Raw genomic sequence first — 11,118 nt, forward strand, 5'->3', positions numbered from 1 at the left:
TTCCATTACTTCTGCCCACGGTGGAAGCTCAAAAAAAACCCCACAAACCCAAAACTTGTCCTGGCAAAAATGCTGCAGTCTCACCAGGGATATTTACATTCAGGGGTGGTTCCCTGATGGTTGTGCCCACAGCCACAGCAGTGACATCTGCAAGAGGAGGATGGACCCGAGCGGGGCGGGTCACCCTTTTTTAGGGGGTGCACAGAGATTTGGCTGAGCCCACCAGGGACTAGGGGGGGGAAATTGCCAGTGGCCTTCCAGCCCTGGGCTGATCCTCACGGGGGGCTTCTCAGGTGCTGAAGGTAGGTGGGTTTCTAGCTCCTGTGTAGCCCCTTTGTGACCAGTAGACACAAAGCTTGGAGATACCACCACAGGTCCTTCAGCTCCCTGGGGACTCCGTGGGCAGGGGAGGGGCTGCTGGCTTTGTGCCCAGCTTGCTGTGGTGCAGAGTGGTGCGGAAGGTTGATTCCTACCCAAACCCTTCAATAATGTCCTCAGAGCAGTGGGGGAAGAAAATGGGAGATTTTTTTCTTTTTAGTTTGCACCCACACCCTTTTCTGCACTGCAGTTGTGATCCAGGCAAAAGGTAGCCCAGTTCCTGCAGTGGGATTTGGGTGCGTGTTGTACAGTGAGACAGCTGGAGCTATGAGCAAAAAGCACGCATAAATAAAGGCTTCCTCCCCAGGCTTTATATAATCAGACAGGATGATGTCATTGGGAGCTGGAGAGGAGAGCAGACTGCGAAATTACAGCCCTCTGCAGCCAGGCAGAGCCCAGTGCAAGGAGGGGCTGCACAGAGCAAGGGCCAGGCTCCTCTGCAAGAGAGGCTCAGGATAGAGGGTCTGGGGGCTCAGGCTTGGAGGGGATGTGGTCTGTCTGTTTAGGGGCTGATGTACCTTTTCCCACAGCAGCTCCTGGCAGAGAAGAGAGGGCATCCTCACTCTGCTTGTCCTCCACATCCCTTGCTTTTAGACTTCTGCACAGAGGAGGAAGCAGGAACGGCGGAGGGGCTCTGTCCGAGCTGGAGTTGCCAGGTGGAACAGGATGAAAGGTTGTCCTCAGCTCTTTGGAACAGAGAAGTTCATGTTAGGCTCTGATTTTCCAAAGCCGATTGTGTGCTTTGCTCCTTTTGTGGCCACCCTGATGCCCCACATGTAAATCTCAGCCAAGAGTCTTTCCCCTCATCAAGCTGAGCAGGAGGGGAGCACTAGACTGGTCTCTTGGGATAAAGGAGTACCCTCTCCTTTCAAGTCCTCCATGAATTCGTTTTTCAACACATCCAGCATCTACCGTGTGCTCCTGATGCTGCTGTGAAAGCCTGATTTTTTCCAAGACCCCTTAGGCAGGAGAAAGGGCTCTGGCTTCTCCCATCTCCCCTGCAGCTAGTGTGCTAAGGCTTTGGCCTCGGCTGAAACTGGAATTCTCCTTCTGTCCTCCTCTGTCTTCCCCGGGATGAAGGCAGCAAGAGGCAGCAGCCCTTTGCGCCAAGCCCGAGTTGTCTCTCTGTTATATAACAATATGGGCATTTAGACTTGTTTTTCCAGATATTGGCAGATGCGTCAAATATTGGCATAATCCAGTGGTTTACATGGAAAGCCGTCTGTCTCTGTCTGGAGCCTGCACAGTGCTGCTATTTTCATTGAATACAAGAGCCTGCAGCACTGTCAAAGCCACTTGCAACAGGATCCAGGTAAAAAAGGGGAAAAGACGTTCATATAATGGCCTGACCCATGGGATTACAGCTGCCCATGTTCAGCTCCAGGACTTGATAAGAAAGATGAAAAGGTTTGTGATTGCTTTTCTTTCTGCAATAGTCTTTCAGCTGAGTTTGCTCTGATGCTTTTGAGCTCTGGAGTTTTATTTCTGAGGTTTACTGAAGGCACCCATCAGTGTGCCAGACCTGGCTTTGTGCTCCATGGCTTAGGAACCCATCGTGGTCTACTTGAGGGCTGTTGGAAATTGAGAGAGATCAGGGACTATGACCAGGTTAGTTTTTAGAAGTAAAAAGGCAAGACATTGAACACTGTGGAGGGCAGAGGGCTGGGGAAGCTGTTTGATTTGATCTCTCCAACAGAAAGCAACATGCCGATGCGCCAGGACAGTTTGTGGGCTTGGTTCTCTTTGCTATCGCAGCTGCATTGGGCCAGGGAGCTCTTGGGCAGCTCCACCAGTGTCGTCCCAACAGCAGGAGGTGGTTGCTGGGGCTGAAGGGCCCGGCTGTCCCTGTGCTCCGAGCCTGGCTCGGTGCTCATGGAAAGCCCCATGTGTCACCCTGCTTAAGCTGTGGTTGGAGATACAAATGCACTTACATTTGTAGTGGCGTCAAGATTCAATGCGGCTCAGCTCTGAGTGTGAAACAAGGGGAAAATCCAACAGCAGTGCAAAAGTGATTGCTTTGGTCAAACCTCTTCCAAACCTGCCTTGGTGCAGCCAGTGCAACCTGTCCCTGCAGTGTGCTGGTTGCCTGAGTTGAGCCCTGCGCTGTGGGGAGCTTATCAGCTCATGCTCACCACCCCCATCACAGGCAGGTGTCATGTCCCTCCCCCCAATGCCTGGTGTGCCAGCAGAGGCCATCGCCCTGCTGTGGGCCACCGCCTTTGGCCACTGGCCAGCGGAGCCACTGACAGGAGTGGCTTCTCTGTAAACCATCTGGGTGAGGCTGGGGAAACCTTCTGGACTTTGAAAGCCAATGTGGCGATTCAGGACTGGGGGAGTGTCCCCTCTGGGGTCACAAAGTCCTGGAGATGTAACTTTGTGACAGCTTTTCCAGTGTCATTGTGGGGACAGGCACTCTGGCTGCTTTGTCCTCTCCCTGCCCTTGTCAGGGCCTGCAGAGCACAGCAACCTTCTTCGATCCACCATGGTCCTGGGACATAATGGGAACTGTCTTAGTGTTCAGGGTTTTATTACATGGCTGGATTTTGCATATAGTGTTCAGATGCTTAACACAGTTGATCCTGTCAGGTCTGCAAATCACCTGGCTTTTGACATGGCAGATCAGTGCCATCATTTTAACCAGCATCTAGGCAGTCTGGCCACTGGTCGCTCCTGCCCAAAGTTGGTGGCTGGTTCCAGGAATTGCGGTTCCTGGTGCAGCATTTTCCCTGGTTCCTGGTAAAACCTCCAACACCAAGACTCAGCCCAAAGCTCAGGCTATAGATACATTGTCTGTGTCTCTCTGTGTTCAGAAATGGGCTGTGATTGACACCGCTTAGATCACAATTTAACAAATTTCTTGTCTTCTCTTGCACAAATAATTCAGTTTTCACCATGGGCTGGGAGCTGCCCTTGCCCAGCAGGGATGAGGTGGGGTCTGTGGTCCCTACCTGTAGCAGGTGCTGTGTAGCAAATCCCCTGTTAGGTGGAACTGATCCTGCTCCTCACCCTCAGCTCGGTGCACACATCTTTAGCTCTGCTCAAGCTGCATTTTTAACTTGGGCTGATCCTGTCAGTGAAATGTGTGGCTTATGCTGTGAACAGACACGTGCTGCTCCATGCTGCAGCTTGTTGGCTGTGCTCTGACAACTCTGACCTGGTGACTTGTCTCTGTGGCCATTCAGGAAATCTGTGGCTTAGCCAAAAATAGGTTCAAAACTGAGAATATCTTTAACCACAAGATCTTCCTCCTCCTTCTTTCTCTAGCTGCAAGAAGTCAGTGTCCATTCTCCCATGGGATGACATGAACTATAATGCAGGTGTGAACCAGCAACAATTTTTTCATTGCTGGCCCAGCAGGTCATCATGAGAGGTTGGGCAAACAGCTGTAGTGAGTGGACACAGCTCCTGTTGATCAAGCTCTACATTGAAAATAGGCTTCCAGGTGGAAAGAATCCCCTTGTGTCAGCCATATGGGTTCAATGACAGTGGGGTTTGCCCTAGAGGAAGCTGACAAGTAGAAGATGAGATTGATGCGATTACTGTTTTTTCAGTTTGATTTTTGGATTATGATTTCCCTTTCCCGACCCTTTGGGTTGTTAATATTCAATGAAAAACATTTCTGGTCATACGCAGCCCTGTGGCTGTTCTTGAGGCAGAGTGATGGACCCTTTGTAAGGAGATTTATAAGAGAAACAGTGAGGAGCTCACGGCTACAGCACCGCTAGTGAACACTCCCCTGCACTGACAGTTCATCAGTAAAACCCCTGACCCTTCCACCCTTAATCATCCTTGCTTGTCACTGACATAATTGCCTGATTACAGACTCCTATCCCCCACCCCTTTCAGACTCGGTGCAATAGTGAATTTGAAAAACGAATGGAAATGAACTGTCCATGCTCTTTTTTTCCTCTCCTTTCCCTGCATTGAGATGGATCAGGCTAAGATTTGGTTTCTTTGTGCCTGAGAAGGGGCTGGGATAGGCTTTCAGGACTCTTTTTGCCCCAGTGTTTCTTGTCTGTGAATGGTGGAGCTGATGTCATTGTGTTATTGATTGGGATGACAAGTTTGAACATAAATCATTAATGTCTGAGAAAGAGAGAGGGAGGGGAGAAAGGCAACCCACACTTGATAGTTTTCCATAAATCTGCTGTTCATTCCTGCATACGTGATACAGAAGAAGAGACAGTGGGAACAGTCTCCTTTGCAGCCCGAGGATGATGTGCTTTGCCATTGCTGCCTGAACTATTTACCCCAGAACATGTTTCCATATTCTGCAGAAAGTGGCTTGAATCCTCAGCAGCACTGTCGTGCTTGAGCCTGTCTCTGTAGACGTGAGCCAAGGTCAGAACACTGCCCAGGGGAAGGTCTCGAGTTCTCTTGTTCCCACAGACCTTGCACCCCAGCAGCATTTCAGACCTGGGGACAAAAAGGAGTAAGAGCGTGGTTCTAGTGAATTAGCATCCCACTGGTGCCTTCTGTATCTGAAATGGGTTGTGTTTGGATGGTTTGGACTGACCATGTTTCTCATTGAGCTTCTTAATTTTGTGCAAAAAGACTGTGCTTAGATCAGTTCATAGCAAATGTCCCTGAACCAGCAGCGCACGAGTGTGCAGGAAGTAATAGGGATTTGAACCTGCTTTCACAAGAGCTCTTCTCAGCAAAAGAGACAGCGAATAGCTGAGAGAGAGGAAACCCAGGAGACACTTGTACCATTTGCCTGTGTGCCTTGCCCCTGCACAAAGTTCATCCAGATGAGTCAGTTTATCAGTTCAGACAGCAAGAAAATAAACAGTGTCTGTCAGAGGTTAGCAATAATCCAGGTATTGGTGAGCTGATGTTTGCAGTGTAAATAGTTGAGTTGCAGCCTGTCCTGGTACCTGTGGGGAATCTCGTGATGTGTGGAAAGTGGGAAATATGAGAACTGCTTCATAGGAGGGGAGTAGAGAAGAAAATTATATTTCCTTTCTGAAAGCATAGCTCTGATCCTCCTCTTCTCCCCTTGCAGCCGAGCTCACCTCCGCCTGTGTCTAGAACGCTTAAAAGTTCTGATACCGCTAGGACCAGACTGCACCAGGCACACCACGCTTGGGCTGCTCAACAAAGCCAAAGCACATATCAAGGTAAGAGCTGCTTTTCCCAGCTGCTTTCGGTCTGGATTGTTGGGAAGGGCATTCAGTGGCTCACTCTTGCTGCCTAGAGGTAACACTGCTGAAGGAGACTAACACCTTTAAAAAAAATAAAAGGGCAAAAGCAAGTAAGCCTTGCCCCGTTGGTTAATCATTTGTCATCTCACTACAAGCCACATTATTAGAAGAGTTCATAATGAACTCCATTAACTGCAGAAATGATTGATTTGGAGAGCAGGGGTCTTGTTCTATATTGTGATCATTCATTGACAGCTGCATCTCATTAGAGAAAAACATACCTACTGTTGAGTGGCCACATTTTGATGGGAAATAGAGCTTTTTTTCTGATGTGGTAGCGAGTTTCCACTGCCGAAGCATTAGTACAAACCACAAGAGTGTGAGACGTTGTTGGCTCACTGAGCTTTCATGTGTGAACCTGCCAGCTAGCCAAGCGCTCTTCTAGATTCACTTTCGGCAAAGTGAAGCATGAAAAGAAAATGCAGCATTGTCAGTATCTGGAAGAGGCTGAAATACTTTGTTGCAGGTCAGAGTAGCGGGAGGGAGGAGGAATGGCGAAGGAGAAAAAGCACTGTCAAAGGGGCAGAGTTTGCCTGAAATGACTCCTCCTTATGCAATGCGCTTGTCGTAGGAACCAACAAGCAGCATACTGGTAGATTTGCCAGCTGCGATCAAAGAAATCTGTAGTAGGTTATGTAAATCACTTAATGAATAGAAAACCGTTTCTGAGAAATGCTTCTAAACCATGCAGCAAGGAACACAGAACTCCCAGAGCATGTTTTTGTGTTACAGTGGATCATAACAAACTGTGAATTGGTGAGGTTAAGGGAGTTGAGGCCCCTTCATGGACAGATTTGGTAATGCAAGTGGCTGAACTCATGTGAAGTGACCCACAAGCTGCTACAGTTCAAACTGTTTCCCCTGGAGAGGCTGTCCTCAGAGATTTTTATACTAATGTGTATGATTTATCAGGAATTGGGAGGTGGAAAATATATGAAGAGGTGGCATTATTCTTGGAGAGTGTAACTCAGCTCAATTCAACACTATTTTGCAGCTGAAATCCTTCTGGGGCCTGGGAACACATAAAAAAAGCACGTGTCTGGACAGTGGAGGTGGGATGGAAGGAGAAAAGGGTGAAACTAATTATTGATTCTTATTTGATCATGGCAGAAACTTGAAGAGGCTGAGAGGAGAAGCCAACACCAGCTTGAGAACCTGGAACGAGAACAAAGATTCTTGAAGAGAAGACTGGAACAACTACAGGGTCCTCAGGAGATAGAGCGAATACGAATGGACAGCATCGGATCTACCATTTCCTCGGATCGCTCGGACTCAGAGCGAGGTGGGTGTCACTGAACTAGCACTGAATCCCCAGGACTCTACAAAGCAAGGGCTTTGAGATTCATCCATTTCGTGTCTCTCAGCTGACCCCTTCATATGGCCTTCGGTATTTAGGCACACACGTGCACATACACACAGAAATCCATATATGTATGAAGAATTTAGTATCTAATTTAGTCTGGAAGAAGTAATGCTATGTCAACTTGAGCTGCTTTCTGTGGCATTTAAAGTGACCTGTTTCTCTGAAAAGTTCTCTAAAATGCAGAAGCATTTGTTAGGAAAAATAATGTGATCACAAGACAATAGCCAAATATATGATGGCAAAGTTGAGATATCTGTTGTGCTCTTTGGTCTACTGAATCTTTTAGTGACACAAGGAGGAAAATCTAAGAAGATATTAGTGGGACTGGAATGAGTGTTGCAAAGCAGCATCCAGCTTCTCATTCTGTATTTGGGCCATGGTATAACCAAGGTACCATGGTATAACAAAGCAAATTGCCTTTTAAAATTCCTGGAGTCATTCTACACTCCCTGTATTTTTTTTCCAAGCTTCCCAGATTGTTCACCTTCTCAGTTAAAACTGGATAGAAATTATATGAGTGGCTAACTGAAATTATCTGAGTTCAGATAATTTTATTATTTTGAATATCTCTGCTGTGGAGAAATACTTAGGCACAGTAGATGGTTTGATATTTATTGACAGACCCAAAGATGCGATGTAGTTTGTGTGGGAGTCTGTAGTTTAAAAAGAAAACATCCAGAATAATATGGGAACAAAGATGGCTGGTTAACTAGATTTCTACTTTCTTTCTGAAAAATACAATTTATGTTTTAAATATCACTGAGTGTCCCTGAGAGTAATCCAGATCCCCATGCTAATGCATCGTGATGCTCTGAGCGGTACCAGCTTTGGCAAGGTGATATCAAGCAAGGAGCATGTTTCAGGGTAACTTCATGCTCCATTTTCTCTCCTGCCCTCTTTTTTCTCTGTTTCTGTTTGTTTCCATCACTGGGGTAGTAGAGCTCTGAAGAAACAGTGGAACAAGCTCAGTGTGTGGGGTGTCCTGCCTGTGTTGATAGTGTGACCTGCACACGGGAGCAGTCAAATCCCTTTGCCAAGTCCCTCAATAGAACTCCAAGCTGATGTCTGGTCTTTGTGTAAATCGTGTCCCCAGCCCGTCCTGCCAGAATGCGGCTTCATCCCTGACTGGGGTAGACCCGGCAGGTCGCTGGCTTGAAGGGACGTTTGGGTCTGGTGCTAACCTGTGTGCATTTCTTTCATTTTCCTTTTTAGAAGAGATTGAAGTGGATGTTGAAAGCACAGAGTTCTCCCATGGAGAAGTGGACAATATCAGCACAACCAGCATCAGTGACATTGATGATCACAGCAGCTTGCAGAGTATTGGGAGTGACGAGGGTTACTCCAGCGCCAGTGTCAAGCTCTCGTTTGCTTCCTAGAACCAAGTGAGACAACAGTGCAGGGCGAATGATTTCACTGGGGTGATCAAACTGGGTCTTAGATGCAAGTATCCTCTTTCAGAAATGACATATTGACAGCTAGTCCTGGAGACACATGTATATAAAGCTTTTTGGGCAAAGGAAGCCTCCACAGAAACCCACATGTGTTTATTTGGTTGTGTTACCAATCCCAATTCCTGCTGGCAAAAAGTTAGACCAAACCGTAGTCCCTTTGAAGTCCATGAAATCCATTTGTTTCTGTGGGACCTGGATCTAGACCTTAGCGATGAAACACTTTGTTTTGAATTTATTTGTTTGAAAGAGGATACTAGAAACTCATCCCTCTCTTTCTGTCGTGAGATCTGAGAAATGTCACAATTTCTTCTATTGCATTCAGGTTGAACAACCAAGTTTAGGCCCTTCTGAAGAGCTTTTGTGGTCCTGAAAGGACCATGTCCTACAATTTATCACAATCCAATGCTGTCGCAATGTACTAGGAAATCTAAGAAGGCTGACGTAGCCTAGAAATAACAACGACAATAATGATTAAGGTCTCATTCGGTGCCCAGAGAGAGAGGGGCAGCAAAGAGAGATGTTCAGGAGAGAACACCATTCAGCTCAGCTTTCTGTTGGACATCATTTAAAAAGCGAGTACCTCTGATGCGTGGCTAAAGCCAGGGGTGCACGCTTGTAATCTACCAGCACATCGTGGGCTGTGTCACACGCCTCAGGCTGTGACACCCACGGCAAATCTCCCGGTAGATGGTGCTCGTACACGGGCACACGACCAGCTGAGGACAGAAAGAAACCAGCACATCCGAGAGGTGATATGCCCGAAAGTCATGCCCAGATACTGAGCCACTATGACCTTTTTATTTGAAGAGATTTTTTGATAAACATTTGTAAATGTGTTGGGAGGGGAAACACCCCGAGTCTGATGCGTCTTTTTAGAGCTTATCCATATGAAACCTTAGATGTCTTTTATATGAATTTACGCCATGAGAAGATCTCTGTTTTGATGAAGCACTTGACCCAATGAAATGCAAAGATGCTTTTTTTGCCGTGCACACAATGGATGAAGGCTGTGCTAGCTGGAAGAGGCCAGGTTTGGTGGGGGTTTCTTTGGTTTTCTTTTTAGAATCATTCCCTTTGCTGACTTTCAAAGTTCCAGTCCAGTAGTTAACCTAGTTAAGCTCAGCACGTCTCTCATGTTAATGTAACGTTTTGACTGCACGTCCTGTTCCCAAGGGCCTTGCCATCTTACCTGTGCAGGTGCTGTTAAGAGCTATTATAGCAAATGTTTTCTAATTTTCTCGGAGATGAGCATTCTAACCTGCACTTTGAGGGCTTTGCTTTTTTTATTTTTGTCTTTTTAATGGCCAGGATTATTTTGTTTTCCAAGTTTTAAGAACCTTAATAGAGTCCTCACCTATGGCATTGTTTGAAACGTTGTATATCATTAAGTAATTTAACTACCCCTCATTACTAAGAAAAAAAGAGGAAAAAAATGCTTTATAAAATTCATAACTTATTGCTGATTTGAATGGGTTGTTAATTTCAGTTCTTTAGATTTTATTTTATTGTTTTACGTAGGGTTGGGCAAAAAGAGGTAAAATAAAAAAAAAATAAAGACAACTATATTTAGCAGTGCAGTGGAATTGTGTTTAAATGTTAGCATATGGTCCCCATTAAAGTAGCACTTTAACGCCATTAAACATTTCTGTATCTGAAATGAGTTGTGTTCTTCCATCTTGCTCATTCGTATCACTTTAGCCAACCTTCTGTTCTTCTTGTGCCCTTCGATCCTGCAGTGGGAAGATCCTGAGTGAGTCTGCTGTAGAGTTTTGCATTATGATAAGTTGCCTGTGTTTAAATATTCTGATGTTTCACCCACTTTCCTCCAAAATGTGTCATCCCCTGTGAGAGGCATAACACACTATAATCTTTCCATGGCTGTAATGAATGATTTCTGTGTGGTTTGGGTTTTTAAAATTTGCTTACTAAATCTGGATCAGGTTGCTGTTGTGAAATCTGTTTTCCCTTGTGTGTGTGTAATCCGGTGGCTCTGTACATCTGTTCTGCTTCCTACGGGGGTGACCTGGCCGAGCGGGGCTCTGCCACGGGCTGAGCCGAGCTCTAGGTTAGCGAATGGAGCCCAAGGGTTTTCAAAGAAGAAATGCTGCTTGGATTTATGTTTGGGGTCCATATAATCTCTGAATGACACAAGGTTTGAGACAGTCATCTGAGTGGTGAAAAGTGGGAAACTTCAGCTCTAGCAAGGCCTCATTTATTTATTCATTATTTTTCTCCTTGAAAGTGTCGACCACTGGCAGCCCCTGTGCTGAGCAGCTGAATGCCAGTGGGATTCACTTATTTACAACCCTTTTTCTGTAGCTGTCCCAGCACGTCCTCCTTCCTGTTATTCCTGTTTGGTTTAAATGGCCACTTGTGAAAGAAATACCACAGTTGAGAAATCCTGAAGTTCAAGGGGTGGGGAATGGCTTTGCTCTCCTGGTTGGGATAAAACAGTGACGGCTCTATGGTTGGAATAAATGTATCTGAAATATTTGCTTGGATGCGCCAGAGCCAGTTTGGCATCTCCTACCTTTTCTAGTGTTGTGACCTTGAAGGGGTCTGGGTATCAAGTGCAGATACAATGGGGACGATGTACGGGAGGTGAGGTTCCATCAGCTGCCCCTGCCTCACTGCTCAGCTGGCAGCGCTGGTGTGGACAGGGAGAAAACAAAATTAAGAGCGTTTATGATAACAGCTAAAGACAAGACGTTGTTTGCTCTGC

General features: G+C 46.3%; 1 protein-coding gene across 2 annotated transcripts in view; it reads left to right on the plus strand.

Annotated features, from left to right (window-relative positions):
- MXI1 (MAX interactor 1, dimerization protein) overlaps nucleotides 1-10,053 on the plus strand; it is a 56,203-nt gene extending 46,150 nt beyond the window's left edge. For both annotated transcript variants that reach the window (XM_065843708.2, XM_065843709.2), the window contains exons 4-6: nucleotides 5,384-5,498; nucleotides 6,693-6,864; nucleotides 8,158-10,053. In XM_065843708.2, coding sequence (XP_065699780.1) covers nucleotides 5,384-5,498; nucleotides 6,693-6,864; nucleotides 8,158-8,321 — 451 coding nt within the window. In that variant the 3' untranslated portion in view covers nucleotides 8,322-10,053. The remainder of the gene's footprint in view (nucleotides 1-5,383; nucleotides 5,499-6,692; nucleotides 6,865-8,157) is intronic.
- Nucleotides 10,054-11,118: the final 1,065 nt, after the last annotated feature.

This window comes from Patagioenas fasciata, chromosome 8 (genome assembly GCF_037038585.1).
Source record: "Patagioenas fasciata isolate bPatFas1 chromosome 8, bPatFas1.hap1, whole genome shotgun sequence".
NCBI lineage: Eukaryota > Metazoa > Chordata > Aves > Columbiformes > Columbidae > Patagioenas > Patagioenas fasciata.